Genomic DNA, 16,945 nt, shown 5'->3' with positions numbered 1-16,945 from the left:
CATTCTCCAAGCCTTTCTCTATGGGCCGAAAATAAATAAGGTGGAGCTCTGTCCTCAAGGAGCTCAGCCAGGCCAGAGTCAGATAGTAAACAAGCCTTTGGAATACATGATGGGAAGTGTTCTGGTTGAGCCCAGGGGAGGGTGTCACCAGCTCACCTCAGCCTGGGTATAGAGGGGGTGGGGAACGCTTCCGAGAGGAGGTGACATTTGAGTTGGGCATTGAGGGATGAGTGGGAGCTCAGTGGGCATAGGAGGGGCAAAACTTGTCAGGAGAGGGCACAGCATGTCTAAAGAGGTTAGAGGATCCCCAAGTAGAGCTAGGGTGTGGGGGACAGTGGTTAGAGATGAGGCCAGACAGGTAGACAGGTGCCAGATTACAGCAGGCTTTTCAATGGGGTGCTGTTGAAGAGTTTAAAGCAGTGGAGTGGAGTTGTCAGATGGGCATTGTTCAGGGATATCTCTGAGTGCCATTGTAAAATGACTGGAGGGGCGAGACTGGAGGTAGAGAGACTGTGAAGAGGATTTCATGATAGCCAAGTGAGAGATAGGAGCCCTGATGGTGGTTCAAACCCACTATCCAGGGGCTCCACAGAAGAAAGACCTGGCAATCTGCTCCTGTAAAGATTACAGCCTAGGAAACCCTATGGGACAGTTCTACTCTGTCACATGGGGCCACTATGAGTCAGAATCGACTCAATGGCACCTAACAACAAATGAGAGATGGTGGCTGGACTAGGGCAGTGACAGAGGAGACAAAGAGGAGAACAGGGATTTGTGGGGTATTTGGAGACTAAGTTTTGGTAAGAGATTGGATGTGGGGGGTGGAAGGAAGGTTTCTGGCATGGGTGACTAAGGTAGGTAACAAGGGGAGGAGCAGGTTGGGGTTCGGGAAGCTACAGAGTTCAGTTTTGGATGGACTTGGTCTGAGATGTCTGAGCACTGGGATGTGATGACCAGTAGGCAGAAGGATGCTGCATTTGGGGGAGGTTTCAGGTAAAGATAAAGATCGGGTCAGAGGTACACCAACCACAGCTCCCGGAAAACCAAATCAACGTACTGCCATGAAGTTGATCCCGACTCATAGCGACCCTACAGGACAGAGTAGAACTGCCCCACAGGGTTTCCAAGGAGCAGCTGGTGAATTTGAACTGCCAATCTTTTGATTAGCAGCTGAGCTTTTAACCACTGTGCCACCAGGGCTCTAGAGCTCCCAGGAAAGGGTGAAATCAGCAAGGTGCCCTGGTCGTGGGGTGAGAAGTGCTTGTATCTGTGTGTGGGTGTGTCTCTGAGACCCTCTCAGGGTAGAAACCTGAGCTCTGCTGCTGTGGACTTACCCTTAGTCCCCTGCCCCTCAGGTTCCTCTGCCCAGCCTCTGCTGGGCCTGGGCTTCCAGAGAGGAAGGGTGAAGAATGTAACAAGGGCAGGTCTGGCCTCACCTGGGAGTGGGACCCCAATCCCTTCTCTAGGCATGTGATGATGCCCCCGTCAGGAGAGGAGGGCTCCTGGTGGTCTGGGTCCTGACCTCATGAGGGTTTCCTTGGCTCAGTGTGACCTTTCATAGTGGCTCCTCCTGCTGCCCTGGAGCCCCGACCTACCCTGAGGAAGCAACCCCAGAGCATTGGGTCCAGACCTAGCTCAGCCTCCATTCCTCCAGTGACTGGGCCCTGTGACCAGAGCCTGAGATACTACCCTGAGATACCACCTACCCCAGCGCTCTCATTACACAAATGGGGAAACTGAGGCCTGGAGAAAGAGGGGACTTAGCCAGGGACACCCAGTGAGACAACAACAGGACCAGGACTTGAACCTATAACTTCTCCTATGGCCCCAAGTTTTTTTTTTTTTGTTCCCATCTCACCTTCCCAAAACTCCCATTCCATGTGTTGTAAACATTCCTACCCACTCAGAGCCCCCATGTATTCTTGCATGGTTGGGGAGAAAGAAAGGGCTCCAGTGCAGCTGAAAATGACATAGGAGGCAGAAGGATGCAGGAAGCATTTATTGAGAGCTGGGGCTGATTTCTACATGAGGCAAGGGCTGGACACAGGCAAGCTCTCGTGGGTTAGAGCTGTGGGCAGGGAAGAGGCAGTGACCAGCAGAGAACAGCCAGAGACAGAACTGCAGCTTCTCAAGGCTGCCTCCTGCTGGCCCTTTGGGGAAATGCAGGTAGAAGTGGATCCTCTACGCCACTGCACCAGCCAGAGTTCAGATCGTGTCTCTTCTCTGAGACAGCCCTTCTCAGCCCCCTCCTCCCACACTACAGGAGACCTTACAGCAGATGGGCAAGTGGTAAATGTGATGACTCATCATTGACCCAGCAGGAGCACCCTCAGCTCTTCCCACCACCAGGGCCTGTGTTCCAAATCCTCAGGGATCTCTTTTATCCCAAAGCACTCTGCTCCCACCCCAACTCTTCTACCCTGACCTCAGCTGTCCCCAACCTCACTTAGGGGCCCTGGGTCTAAATCATCCTAAGGGGTGGGTGACTCCACTGGTACCCCCAAATCACACTCTGTCCCTCAGCAACATCCTAGCATCCTTTCCACCAACATACTTTGATCCTCACCCAACCCAGAGCATCCTGAAGCTGACAGTCTGATCTCTAGAGGGCGCTATCAGCCAGCTGTAGACCAATGGAACTCACCGCCACATTCCTTCCCTGTCCCTTCTGGGGATTGGAATCAGAGCCACCAGGCTTAGAGGACAGGCTAGAGCCTGCAGCCAGGCTCCCCAAGGTCGCTGGGTACCAGGCACTAGTTAGGCCAGTGTTACAGGAAAGAAATTAGGCAGAACAGCCATTCCACTCATCTGGGCCCAATGTGAACCCTGGGGCTGGGGCCTGAAACTGAAGAGGTGGGTACCTCCTACTGGGCCAGAAACACAGGCAGATCCTGGCGCAAACCCCTCACTCACCCACCTAAGCTCATCTATCTCCCCCTAAGTTCAAGCCCCCATCCCCCTTCATAATATCATGGAATCCATTTTGGAACTGAAAGACCTCCTCAGAGGTCATCTGAGCTTAATCCCGCCCCCTGCTGGAATCCCCTCTATTGCATACCTGCCCTAACAAGGAACTCTTCACCTCCCTCTTTCCAAATGGACAACCCAAAACTCAGGGGCCATCAGCTAAAGCCACAAGGTTGCTCCTTATCTCCCTCTCTCTCCCCAGCTCAGCTTTGAGCCCAGAGCCTGCCACGAAAGGGTTCAGAAGGGAGAGATGGGTGGGAGGCACCTATAGAGACCAGGAGGCCCAGACTCTGGCCTGAGGGAAGCCATAGTCTCACAGCTGTCCTCCCTGGCTGCAGATGAGATACCCTGGACAGCCTGAGCTGGGGTGGAAGAGAACGTAGCATTAGCAGAGCTTGGGGGAATCATCCCACTTCTCTCCAAAGGGGCCAGCGGGCACCTTGAGCTGGCCCAGGAGGCCTCTCTAAAGGTCACCATGGTAAAAATAGAGCTTGTCTGGGAAAGGATGGAAAACAGCTGCTCCTGGCTGGGACTTGGTGCCAGGGAGCCAGGTGGTCAGGCCAGGGCCTGGACAGGGGACATGGGCCTAGGATCTTCTGAATACACTCATTTGCCAGGCTCCAGAGTACAAAGCCAGGAGGGGAGAGGAGTCTGGAACCCTGGAATGCAGCAAGTCTAGGGGTCCATATACACAACGCCCTGCCTCTTAAGAAGCAGCTGCTGGATTCTAACTGCGCCTTTTGGTTAGCAGCCGACCGCTTAACCACTGCGCCACCAGGGCTCTGTATATTGATAGGAAGGGGGGATTTAGACGTTCAGAGATCGCCTTGGCCAAAGCCCCATTAAACAGATGGGAAAGCCGAAGGCCAGAGAGACGGTCTGTTTAGGGTCACACAGCGACTGAATGACAGAGTAAGGCCTAGGATCCAATCTTGGATCTCTAAGTCACCCCCAAATCCAGAGCTGTTCTCCCCTGCCCCTCCCCCCAATCTTTGGAACTGTGCAAAGAGGCCAGACCCCGGGGGACGTGATGCCGGAGTTCATCAGGCCCGACGGCTCTTCTCCGGGCCCGGCCCGCCTGGGGTGGAGTGGGGGACAGGATTTATGTGGTGCAGGAGGCCTCGGCTGGCAGGCTGCCACGCTTGAGCCTCAGGCTGCCGTTCCACCCGCGGGGGCAGATGTTATAGCCGAGGATGCCTGGAGACTTGGCTCCGGAGTCCTCGGAGTCGAGGGACACGTCGGAGTCCGTGGGCGAGCGGCGGTAGGGGAAAGGCTTGGGTGCCGCTGGTAGCGGGCTCCGGGGGCTGGCGCAAGGCGAGGGCCCGGCTGGCAGCTGGCTCCGCGGAATCGGGGCGAACGTTGTCCCGATCGCGGCTACTAAGCCCGGGCGGGCTGGCTGTGGCGAGCGCATGCGCGGCGGCGGCGGCGGCGCCGGCGCCTGGGGCGGAGAGAAGGGCCGCAGGCTCTCGGCGCCGGGTGGCCGCGGGGAGGCGCTCTTGCGCCGGGCCGCGTTGATGATGTTTCGCGCCAGTAGCGCCTGCAGCTGGCGACTGGGTGGCCGCGCCTCGGGCTCGGTACGCAGCGGGGATATGGAGCGTTCGCTCCACGAGGGGGACATGGGCGGCGGCGGCGGCAGCGGCGGAGGGCTGCTCATGCTGCTCCCGCAGCCTGGCTCCCAAGGGCCCGGGCTCACCCAGCCGTCCAGGCTGCTGGGGGGCCGGGACGCGCCGGGCGTCCAGGGCGGGGAGGTTGGCAGGTTCTCCCGGCGGTCCTGGGGAGAGAGCAGAGAGGGCAGGGGCAGGCATTAGTGCTGGAGTCCTCTATAACGGGGTTTGGAAGGGACTGAGTCTGATTTGTCCATTGTACACAGCCGGGAAGTCAACACCGGGCCAAATAGTGCCTACAGTAACACACAGATACCCCAACTGAGCCCCAAACCAAAAACCCAAACCAGTTGCCGTCCCAAGTGTTTTCAAGCCTGTGACCTTTCAGAAACAGATCGCCAGGTGTTTCTTTCAAGGTGCCTCTAGGTAGGTTCAAGCCACCAACCTTTCAGTTAGTAGTGGAGTGCTTAACTATTTACACCACCCATGGACTCCTACTCAGCCCAGAATGTTTTAAAAGACACCATGCTGTGTGCTCTTGTACTTAGCAGGGAGGCAGGTGACTAGTGGTTAAGAATGCTGGCTTTGGAGACTGCCGCCTTCACTTACTGAGTGAACTTGGGCAAGTGGCTGCACCCCTCTGGGCTTCAGCTTCCTCCACTGTAAAATGGGGGAAATAACAGCACCTACCCTATGGGGTTGTTGTGTTGTTGTGAGGATCAAAGGAGCTAACCATTAAAAGAACATTACATGTACCAGAACACTGCCTGGAAGACAGAGTCAGGGTTCAATAGATGTTAGTTAGCAGAAAGACTGGAAGGATACATATGAAAGCGGTTACCCATCAGGAAATGGCATAAACAGGGACAGGGTGTACAACCACAGAGCGCAGGAAAAAGGCTTTTAAAATGTATTTATATAAGTATAGACTTGTGAGCCATATGAATGTACTACCTATTCAAAATCTGAAAATATTAACTGTTATTAAGGCTGAACTTGGTGAAAGGCCTACTCAGCCCTAACTGCCTTACCATGTTGCCATGGTCACCTCCTCATTTTCTCTTGATGCCTGAGCAGAGAGGACATTCCCACTGACAGACAGAAACACAAAAGGAAGTTGGGTCATTGTTCCCTAGCAGTACACTCCCCTTGCTGAACTACTTGCCAGCATGGGGTGGGCAATGCGGCTTTGGTGAACACGCTCTGAGGTTATAACACTGCTCTGCTATGTACTGCCATACCTGCTTCCTACCTCTTTGTGGTGCAGTGACTTATTTAACATGGCCCTTCTAGCCATAATCTTTGTGACTCTCATACAACGATTGGGTAGAACTATGCAAATAAGATGCTTAAGGCCCATTAAGGGGATTGGACAGCTTGCTGCTAATGCAAATAAGGTCCATAGAACCCTTGTGGGAGTGGGACCATGCAAATGAGGTGTATGGAACCCTAACAAGGGCATTGATCAGGTTTACCATCCCTCTAGGCTTAAAATGAGGCATCTTAGAGGCAGGAAGGGGGGACCTCACTACCATCAAGAAAGAAGAGCCAGGAGCAGAGTGCATCCTTTGGACTCAAGGTCCCTGTGCCAAGAACCTCCTAGACCCAGGAGTCAGAGAGAGTGTAACACTGGAGAAGGCAGCAAGGTGGCAAGTGCAGCAGAGAAATGGCAGCAGCAGAACTAGAAGACTGATGCAAGATGGTGCAGTGGACTTCCTGGCCCGCTGAGTGAGGTGGCTTCATCGATGTGTAGGCCCACAGAGCGAGAGAGCTTAGTGCTTTCGAACAGGAGGATTCCTGGTAGAGTGGGGTGCCTCCTAGCACTTATTGGTGGAGTTAAAGAGCTTTGTAGCACTTGACCAAGGAGGGCAGAGGCCAGGCCTGAGAGAGGAGGCCTGTCCTGAGGGGGACAAGAGGACCCTGTCTTCATGGGATTGAGAGGAGCCTGTCCTCAGGGGACCAGGATGAGGCCTGCAAAGCCAAGAGGAGCTGAGAGAGCCATCCTGCACTGAAGAAGGGAGACTTTGTCTACATGTTTCCTGATCCTGATCCCAAGTTGTAACTGGTTACAGGCAGTCCCCAGGTTGCAAACAAGACCTGTTCCTAACTGTGTCTTTAAGTTAAATTTGCAGGTAAATTGGAACAGGAGCATATGGTTCTTATTTAGCCTTACTTTAGTGCAAAAGGAAATCCTGGTGGTGTAGCGGTTAGGAGTTCAGCGGCTAACCAAAAGTTTGACAGTTCACATCCACCAGGTACTCCTCAGAAACCCTATGGAGTAGTTCTACTCCCCTCTATAGGGTCGCTACGAGTCAGAATCGACTTGACGGCAACTGGTTTGGTTTGGATTTTTTAGTGCAAAAGAAAAAAGGCTCGAAGCCTTTTCAGTGATTTAAAAGCTGCACGTGCAGCAAGCAAAGGTGATTATGGTGACAAATTTGTTGTGAGTAGGGGTCGGTGCAGTCCGTTCAAAGTGAGGGCAAATTTACATAATATTAAAGAGCAAGTATGAGTTGTCTGTAAGTCAGACACTTCTAACCTGGGGGCTGCCTATATGTACCTAATAAACCCCATAAGTGTGAGTATGGTCCATGAGTTGTGTGTGGCCACTGCAACAAATTATCGAACCCAGCAGAGAAGTATGGAGCCCTGGTGAAGCAGTGGTTAAGAGATCAGGCCGCTAACCAAAAGGTTGGCAGTTTGAATCTACCAGCTACTCCTTGGAAACCCTATGGGGCAGTTCTACTCTATCCTATAGGGTTGCTATGAGTCAGAATCAACTCGATGGCACACAACACCAACAACAGCAGAGAAGTAGAGTGCCGTGGGAGGGATGGCTGGTGTCAGAATTAGTGAAAAGTCTGGAGAGAGGAGGCATGTCTGACCTCTGCCTCGTAGCAATCTGCCTTGGGCTGATGCCGATTCTTTCTCCCCTTCCTGGTGTCAGATGAAGAGGTCTGACACCACAATGCCATTTTTTTTACACTCTTTAAATTAAGGACTTTCCAGTCTACATGGTTCAGTCTTATCCTTTATCTCTCATAAGATCCTCACAGTAGACTGGTGAGGTAATTGGTATTATCTTTTCCATTTTACTCATAAGGAAAATGAAGCTCAGAGACATAAATAACCATCCAGTGTGTTCTGTCCCACTAGGCAATGTGTGTGCGGTATATGTATCTGTGTGACACTATCTGTTGTTCAAAAGCTAAACCATGCTGAAGTAGTTGGAACTGATTTGAAAGTGGAGGGCTTGAGAACCCACATCCAGCATGCACCTGCTAAACCATTCAACTATTCTTCCAATCAGATTCCAGCAATAACCAGCCCACTCGGCCTCTCACCCCAATCCAAATTCACCAGCAGTCATCCATCCGAGTCCAGAGCTAGCCAGTCCTTCAGTGTCTCCTACCCAATCAAAATCGAGCACCATCCATGAGACCCAGGCTCTCATCCAGTCAGTAATCAGCCATAGTCAAGCCAGTCACTCTTTCATCCAACCAGAATCTAATTCCTCCCAATCTAAAGGAAGCAAGGGACATAAATTGTATGTATTTTTCCAAACAGAATGCAGCAGCTGCTAGATGAGCCCAGACTCAGAAGTGGAGCCCTTTAGCCTAAAGGGGAATGTTGTCCTGAATAGGAGATTTTTTCATGGGTTGGTAGTGCTGGAGCCATCCTTAGACACCGCCTGGGGACATACAAGCCCCTAGTCATCAGGTGAGAAAGTTAAGGCTCAGAGTGGGACCCACCCCCTTTTATCTCCAGAGTCAGTCATGTACACCTGAGACTGAGACACTGGGAGCTGTTCTCTGTGTGTGTGACATCCCAAGAAGCTTTCAGATAGCTTGGGGGCAGGAGGCAGACCTGCAAAACGGGGAGAGGAGCTGGGAAAGAGGTCCCTGCCCTGGGGCCAGAGGGAAGGGCTAGAGGCTGAGACCAGAGTCTCACAGCCAAATGCCAAGTCAGGGTGGGCTCAGGCATGTCCCAACACCCACCCACAGTGCCACCCTTTGCGGGGAGGTGGGGCCAAGAGCTCATGATCCAAGCCAGTCCACAGTACTGAGGCAGAGGAACCAGGGCTCTTCCGCTGCCAGAAGAGTAGGCTGGGCGGGGAAGCTATAACGGAGCATTTCTAAAGGGTCTTCCCTGTCTTTGGCAGCCACGAGGGGAATGCTAGGACCAAAGAGTGGAAGGAGTAACAGAATTCAGCCTGGACTATGAAACAGGATGGCTCAAGTGTGGGCTGGAAGGTCTGGGGCAGTGGTGAGCAGCTCCCCATAGTTTGGAGGTGGGCAAGCAAAGCCAGAGCCAACCTCGTACTGACTCCCTGTCTGAATGCCGACTGTGTGTGTCTGTGTATGTGCGGGGGGGACACAATACTAAATGCTGCAGGAATTCAGGACTGTTTACTTTCTGACAAAGATCTCAATGCACCACACACCAGAACTCCTGGGAAATGCGGCAGGTGAGAATGCAGAAGGCAGCACCCACTTACCCCAGCGTCAGGTACATGTGGGGGGTGAGGGCATGAGGGGAGCAGCGTCAGACACGAACTATCAGAGACCAAAAAGAGCTCCCAGACCACCTTCTGCAATTCCCCTTCTTTGCACAGAAGGGGAAACTGAGGCCCAGAGCTGGGAACGGGTTGCCTAAGATCACACAAGGAGTCAAGTGTAGATTGGGGCCCAGAACCCAGTTCTTCTGATTCGGTGGCAGTTCTTTCCCCCCACTAGGGGTATGCACTCAAATGCTTTCTGGAGCCAGGCAGTAACTAATGTGGGAAATGGCCTGAGTTGTTTTTTTTTTTAAGAGAAGAGGGAGCAGGGAGGGAGCCTGAGGGAACAGGAGAGTGAAAGCTCTGGTTCTAGGCTTTTAAATTCCATGTTTAAAGAGCCCAAACAGACCTGGGGCCTTAAGGGGCCATGGGGTTTTCCCATACTTTACATCATTTCTGGCCAAACTCCAAGGGAAGGAGAAAGCAGAAAGTGATTTCCGCAGGATTCTGGTTTCCTAAGTGCTGGACTGAGGAAGAGAGGGCAGCCCTCACTTCCAAGCCAGCCTGTGTCTGTCCCCCGACACATCGAGACACCCTGCAGATGTCGGAGCTTGCAGACACCCCACAACCACACTTTCACATAGAATAACGGACCTTGACGGCTCCTGCTCCACTTCCTAGGCCAGAATCAGGGAGAAGGCGGGGAGACGGCGAGCGGGGAAGAAAGAAAGAAGCAAGACAGATTTGAGGCAGAGTGTATTGAGAACAGGAGAGAAAACAGAGTCCGAGGAAGAGGTTGGCTTGGCCACAGGAGCTGCAGGATGCAGGGCGGGCTCTTCCACTGGCGGCCCCCAGGGGTCAAAGGGAGCAGGGGTCTGGTGAGGTGGGGATGGGGGGCATCACTCTGTCCTGGAAGGGCCTGGCAGGAAAGAGCTGAGCTTGCTCACAACTCCCCCACATAAAACCCCCACGTTCTAGGTGGAATGAGCTCACCATGAAGGCACCCCTTGTTCCCATGGAGACAAGCCCAGAGCTCAGGAAAATTGCAGGCTCAGCCCAGCATGGGCACCGCCCCCACCACCTCTCGCACCCTGGGGAGCCCAAAAATAGGGCTGGGAAAGAGAAAGTGGGTGTCCTCAGCCCCCAGCCTAGGGAAGCTTCCATCTGAATCATATCTCTTGCGTCTGTCTTCTCTCACCCCCCACCAAGCCTGGTTTTGGGGGGCTGCAACACATCGAAGGTATCAGAGGTAGCAGGCACCTCAACTACCTGACTCAAAACCCTCACTGTGTAAATGAGGAAGGTGAGACCCAATGACACACAGAGTGAGTCTGCTGGGATCCAATCTCCTAAGTCCCAGCCTTTTCCTCAAATATTAAGGCCTCTTCCACCTCTTTCCACCAAGCTGCTCTGCTGCTGACCCAGCCCCAGCCACACTGCCCAGTCTCCAAGCAATCCTGAGCCTAAGCCAACACAGCCTAGGCTTCGGATCCCTTGGCCTCCTGCGGCCGCTCGTTCCAACTACACCCTCACCAGGGTGCCCTTGCCAACATCTAACCTCTATCTGTCCCTATGGCAGCTGCCCATTTCCTTTCCCTCTTTTCCCAGGGGACTGTCTTGTCATTTACAAAGCCTTTCTCCGAAAGCACCAGCCTATCTTCACAGACTGTCATGGCTGGAAGGGCCCTCATTATATAGATGACAAGAAAACTGAGGCCCAGAGAGGGAAAGTGACTTGGCCAAAGTCACACAGCAAATGGGTATCTGAGTTGGGACCAGAACCCTCCTCTCCTGCCTCTCTCCCGGGGGCCCATTCCACTGCACCAAGATGGCTGCTTTTTTGTTGGGTAAATCTTCGCTGAGGTTGAAGCCAAAACCAGCCAATGGATACGTCGCTGAGGCCTCTCTCCTAGCTGCACGCCCACATCTCCACATCCTCCTCCTCTCGGGGATCCTTTGGAACATCCCCCACCCCAGGGCAGTGGAGGCAAGCTGGGTGGAACCAGGAGTGAGGTCTGAAGCAGAGCTAGATGCTTGGAGAGGGCGAGGAGGTGGCTGAGCAGAGGGGCAGGAAACAAGAGTCAGACAGCAGCGTAGGGCCACTCGTGCAGCAGAAGGACCCTAGGGGAGGAGGAAAGGTGGAGGCCGAGGCAAAGCTCTCTGAAGCAGTGGAGAGGAAGTGGTACCTGGAAGGCAAAGGTGGAAGAGACAGGCCTCTGGAGGTGAGAATCCAGCAAGAGAGAGAACGATGCCAGGAGCCTGGGCCACAATGAGGGAGGCCCCCCTCAGGCAGCTGAGGAGTCAGACACTTGGCTAGCTGATTTCACGGGAATGGCAGGCTCTGTTTGCTCCAAACGCCCCTATGAGGGCCCCATCTAGGCCACTTCCCCAGCAAGACGCTGGCATCAGACCCTGGCACCCCTATAGCTTACGAAAGTCAAAGGAAGCCCCTGAAGCCTCGTTAGAGCCTGCCAGGGAGTTCGCTCCCCATGACCCTCCTCCCCACGCAGAATCAGACCTCAGATCTGTTGTGGTAGGAGAGGGGCAACTGCCGCTCAGAGAGGGGAGATGACGCGCCCAAGGTCGTAAAGCTAGCTAGCGGCAGTGTCAGACCTTGGATCTCAGACTCCCATACTCCTGACTCTCAACCCTGTGCCATCTCCTGCCCCATTCGCTCTCCATCGGGCCCTCAGAGAGAGGCCTTGACAGGCAGTGGGACCCCCTGTGGGGTCTGGCTACTTGAAGCAGAAGGAAGGCTTCCACACCTGAGCCTCGATCCCGGCGTTGCGGGTGGAGAAAGAGGGCCGTGGGGCCTGCTTAGCTCGAGGAGACCATGCCCTGGAGGGAGACACGGGGGAGATATCGCTGCTGTAGGTAGGGCTCACAGCAGTGGGCTGGAGACCATCTTGGCCAGGCGAGGTGTAGAGGCCCGGTGAGGAACGCGAGGGCCGAGGCAGGGCAGGAGATGGTGGCAGAGCCGCCTTGGGCAGGCTGGGCGCCAGGTCCAGGGAGCTTGGTTTGGCAGGTGAGGCAGCTCTTGGTGATGCACCTCTTGGTGAGGCAGCTCTTGGCGAGACCATGGCAGGTTCCTTGATGGGTGAGAGGACAAAGAGTGAGGACCGCATCTGGTATGGCGGCTGTTTGGTGGGCTCTGGGCGCAGGACTCCATTCTCAGGCAGGTAGCCATGGTAGAGGGAGGCAGGTGGGGTTCGGGCCGGGCTGCGAGAGGCTACTCGGAGGCTCCCAGGGACATTAGTAGAGTATTTCCAGGATGAAGGCAGGGACATAGTGGGTGAAGGGCAGCGGGCCAGCTCGGTGTGACCTGAAGACTCAATGACATACTTCTCCATCCGAGACTGCCGGCGAGCATAGAGCTCAGCCCCCTTCCCAGAGGCCTCAGAGAGGTTCTGGTTGGGTTTGGGCTTTGGCTTGGCCTTGATGCGGGGCGACTTGAGGCACGAGGCCCACTCCGGAAGGGCCTCCTCGGTTGCTGCATGGCTGGCCCTATCCCGGGGCACTGGCTCCTGCTGGAAGTTGGAGGCCTCGGCCCCCAGTGCGAAGGGCTCCTCCTCCACGCCCACCTCCCCCTGGTCCCTCTGCCTCCGCTTCTCATCAGCCGTCTGCACCAGATCCAGCAGGTCTGGATTCGGAGTCACCTTGGGCTTCTCCACAAAGGTGAACATGGATTTCCGGCTGCCCCGGCGGGCCATTGACTCCTCCAAAATGCCTGTCTTGCTGGTGGGAACTGCCGGGCCCTTCCAATGGGAAGGCTTAGGGTCAGAGCTGGGGTACAGGGCAGAATAAGAGGGTGGAGACCTAACCCGGGAAGCCAGGGGGGCCGTAGACAAGGTCTCGGCATAGGTGGGGGGTGGGGTGAAGTTCCCCAAGGGCCGTCTCTCCAAAGCTGGACTTCGTTGCATTAAGGGCTGTCTCTCCACCATGGGGCTGTAGGACATTGTGTGTCTCTGTGGCTGGGGGCTTCTATCTGCCAGGCTGGGGGTATGGGGGGCCAGGGCCTTCTCCCCGAGATTTCGTCTCTCTACCATCGGGCTTCGTTCCATATGGCTGGTACCCCCTGATCCTTGGATCCCAAAGGGCCTGGCCGTCCTGTTAACCACTGACTGAGGTTTGGCCAGTGTGAGGTGGACCTCACTATACAGCTTGGCAGGTGTGGTGGTGGCTGCCCGCCCAGGCATCTCTTGTTCTGCTGACATCCCTAGGCCAATGGGCTGGATGTCGATGAGCAGAGAGCTGGACATGAACTCTGGTGTTGAGGCCTCCGAGCTGGGGATGGGAGTGGCTTCCTTGGAGAAGGTGTTGGTGACGGAAGCTGGAGTTGATATCTTATCAATTAGGAGTGTGCTGGATTTCACTTCTGCAGCTGGCGCCTGGGGCTGCCCGCCAACACACAGGGTGCTGGGTTTGGAATCTGGCACTGTGCCATTTGGCGGGAGCTCTTCCTCAGAAGAATCCTGTTGGGTGCTAGAAAGTGCCAGGCTCTGTGGAATGACAGTTGCCGGTGGGTTCTGGTTGACATCAGTGTCTGGCAGGTTGTGGTTGCTGTTAGAAGCTGGTGTAGTGAGTGTGGTGCTGGGTGAGGAAAGATTTTGGTTGACACCTGCAGTTGAGCTATGGACTTCAGCCGGAGGCGGGGTCGGTGGGGCCTGCTGGGCCTCGCGGTTCTGGGACAGGTGGAGCCCATTGGCCGTCAGCAGGGCTGCGTTCTCCTTTAAATAAACCACCAGCGGCACCTCTTCTTCCTCACTGGCCACCTTCTCCAGGTGCCGCAGCAAGCTGGCCTCGTCTGAGTACCCTTCCATGCTGTGGCCTGAGATCCCTGTGCCAGGGCTCTGGGGTTGGGGGTTCCTTGGACGGCCTGACTCGGCGAGTGATGTGGGACTCAGGCCGGGCCCCCGGGCATGGCCTGTGGGGCTAGCAGGGTGCAGTCTGAAGCACTCCTGGCTGGGCTTCTGGTCTCTCCGGCCGTGGCTTTCCAAGGTGAACTCGTTCACCCTCTGCCGGCGCCTATTGAAGAGCTGGACGCCACGGGAGTTAGAGCTGGGAGGGGTGGTCAGCTGGGCTGCGATCTGCTGGCTCCGTGCCTTGGCCTCTTTCAGATCCCTCTCGGTGAGGCTAGTGCTACAGCCCAGTGCTGCAGGGGAGACAAAGACCCAGTTAGCAAATGGGAGTGCAGAACCACAGGGGTATACAGACAGACAGAGATCTGGTCACTCCGCCCCTCCTTCAACATAATCTTGTTTTCTGGAATTTGATCTTCACTCACTACTTCCTAGAATCACCTGTTCTTACAACAAACTCTGACCCACCCTTCATGGCCACTCAGATGCCACCACCTGGGTGAAATCTGCCCTAATTAACCCTCCAGGATTAGCAGATCCTTCATCTGGATTTCCCCTGAAGGTTGTTGATACGATATTTCACCAAACTGGTACAAACCTCTCACCCTGGTAGTCAAGGCCTCTGCTACATCCCTGACTCAGCTCCTTCAAACTTTCTCCTCTCTCAGTAGGCTCTGCCACGCTGGCTTTCTATTCCTTGAAAATGCCAAGTTTGTTCCTGCCCCAGGGCCTGTGCACTTGCTGTGCTCTGCTTGAAATGATCTTTTTGCAAGTAGCAATTCATGTCAGTTCCCTCTTGCCACTTGGGTCTCAACTTGAGTGTCGCCTCTCTGAAGAGGCCTCTTTCCAAAATCAGCCTTCTCTCCTATCCCATCTCCTTGTTCTATTTTCTTCATAGCACTCATCACAAGTTGAATTATCCTTTTTATATGTTTCCTTGTTTATTGTCTGACTTCCCAATTAAAACATAAGCTTAGGGAAAATGACCATGTCTACCTTGTTCATCACTCTAACCTCGGCCCCTAGAATAGCACCTGGCAGAAAGTGGGCCCCCAGTACCCCAGTACATGTTACTGAATGCATGAACGAACCCCTCAGGACATTTTCTATGTGCCTTGCATAGGACCCTTGATACTTTCAAACTCATAGTACAGTAACTGGGTTTGATTTTAAGAGAGATGCTACTAACACTTCCCTTGGTAAGAACAGACAATATGTTCATTCACATGATCCAAGAGTAAAAGCTTATAAGAAGGTATACAATGAGTCCCCTCCAACCCTGGGTATCCCACGCCACAATCAGGTAACACTGTTACCAGTTTCTTCGATATCCTTCCAGAATTTCTTTCCACTTTTATTTAAACAATCACTTAAAAATCCTCATGTTTTAACATTACAAAAGTAATAAATGGTGCCAACTGTCGCAGCAACTACACAGGAACTTTGCATTATTTTATGAAACACTTTATGAACGTTATGAGACAGGCATTATCGCCCCTATTTCACCGAAGAGGAAACTGAGGCCCAGAGACTTACAAGTAATGGACCCAAGGTCACATAGCTAAAGGTGGCAAAGCTAGAATCAAATCCAGTTCTCTCTGGTCTACAGCCCAAGCTGTCTGCTCATCCCAAAAGGTCCCTTTGGGACATATGGGAGACAGAGTCAGGGAGAGTCAGGCTTAGTATAAGGCTATAGTCTGGGAACTGGGGTCAGAGATCAGGCTGGTCAGGCCCTTGTTAATCTGTAGATTCATTGTTGTTGTTGTTAGTTGTCGTCCAGTAGATTCTGACTCATGGCTACCCCATGTGTGCAGTGGAGAACTGCTCCACAGGGTTTTCAAGGCTGTGACCTTTTGGAAGCAGATTGCCAGACACTGTAGGCAACCTTTTCTCTCCCCAGTTTCAGCATTCACCACAATTTGAAATTATCCTCTTTACATGTTTCCTTGTTTATTGTCTGTCTCCCCAACAAGAACATAAGCTTAGGGGCAGTGACCTTGTCTGTCTTGTTCCCCAGTAGGTGCTCCATTTATGCTTGTTCAACAATGATGCATGAATGGATGAGTGGATGGACAGATAGATGGATCACCCAGTGGCCAGTGTTAAAAGCTCAGTCTGTGGCTGGGAAAATCCCTCCCTCCATCTCCTCCCCCACCAACTGTGGGAAGCTAATTAGTTCCTGAGGAATCTGACCCTGCCCTCCCTCCTACCTTGCCCTCATTAGCACTGGCCATGACATGCTGAGTGGGTCTAAGGGACAGTCTTTCTAGGCATCCTGCCAGGCAAGCTCAGGATTCATGGACTCTCAGCTGGAAGGGCCCTGTTGAGGAGCTATTTCCCCACCACCCCATTTTATATGTGGGGAAATTGAGGTCCAGAAAATGGCCCAGAGTAGAGCCCATTGACTCCCACACTGGCCAAATGGAGTTGGCAGGGAGGCCCATACAGAGCAAAGGAGCTGCAGACAACAACTTCACCATGACCAGGCCCACCAGCCACAGGCTCTCTGGCCCTAACCTCTTTCTTCCCTCCTTCCGTCAGGGCCTGGCTCCCCACCCCACAACCTATGAGAGCACGCAGCCTGCCCCACCCATCCATGACACCAGCTCCCTCCAGGTAGGATTCCTCTACTGCCTGGATCAACTCATCTGTAAAAAATGAAGGGTTTGACCAGGAAGCTCCCTAGAGGCAGCTGAGAAAGGGGGCAGCAACCACCCCAGAAGTCCACAGTGGACGATTACTCCTGTTACGTAATCTCCATCTCCTCTGCTCTGCTTAGGAACCAGCCTGCCCGGCCCAAATCCAAGCTCTGCCATTTGCAGGCTGTGTGACCTTGGCAAGTTAGTACACCCCTTGGAGCCTCACTGCTCAGTTTCCTTAACTGAGAAGGGGTATTTAAAGCACTCATGTTAGGGTTGGGAGCAGCAATAAGGCAACAGATGTCAAGGGCTTATTGTTATCAAGCTCAGTTGGGATGAGGCAAAGGCTCATGCTACCCTGGAATGAGCTGGCAAGTG

The 16,945-nt window shown here is 53.8% G+C and overlaps 1 protein-coding gene across 2 annotated transcripts in view; it reads right to left on the bottom strand.

Annotated features, from left to right (window-relative positions):
* Nucleotides 1-1,966: 1,966 nt before the first annotated feature.
* SYNPO (synaptopodin) overlaps nucleotides 1,967-16,945 on the bottom strand; it is a 41,376-nt gene continuing 26,397 nt past the window's right edge. For both annotated transcript variants that reach the window (XM_064278225.1, XM_010591911.2), the window contains exons 2-3: nucleotides 11,835-14,221; nucleotides 1,967-4,738 (exon numbers count right to left, since the gene is read on the bottom strand). In XM_064278225.1, the coding sequence (XP_064134295.1) occupies nucleotides 4,070-4,738; nucleotides 11,835-14,221 (3,056 nt within the window). In that variant the 3' untranslated portion in view covers nucleotides 1,967-4,069. The remainder of the gene's footprint in view (nucleotides 4,739-11,834; nucleotides 14,222-16,945) is intronic.

This window comes from Loxodonta africana, chromosome 2 (genome assembly GCF_030014295.1).
Source record: "Loxodonta africana isolate mLoxAfr1 chromosome 2, mLoxAfr1.hap2, whole genome shotgun sequence".
Taxonomy (NCBI): Eukaryota; Metazoa; Chordata; class Mammalia; order Proboscidea; family Elephantidae; genus Loxodonta; species Loxodonta africana.
Note: the sequence above shows the minus strand (reverse complement) of the source record. Positions and strands in the feature narration are given on the sequence as shown.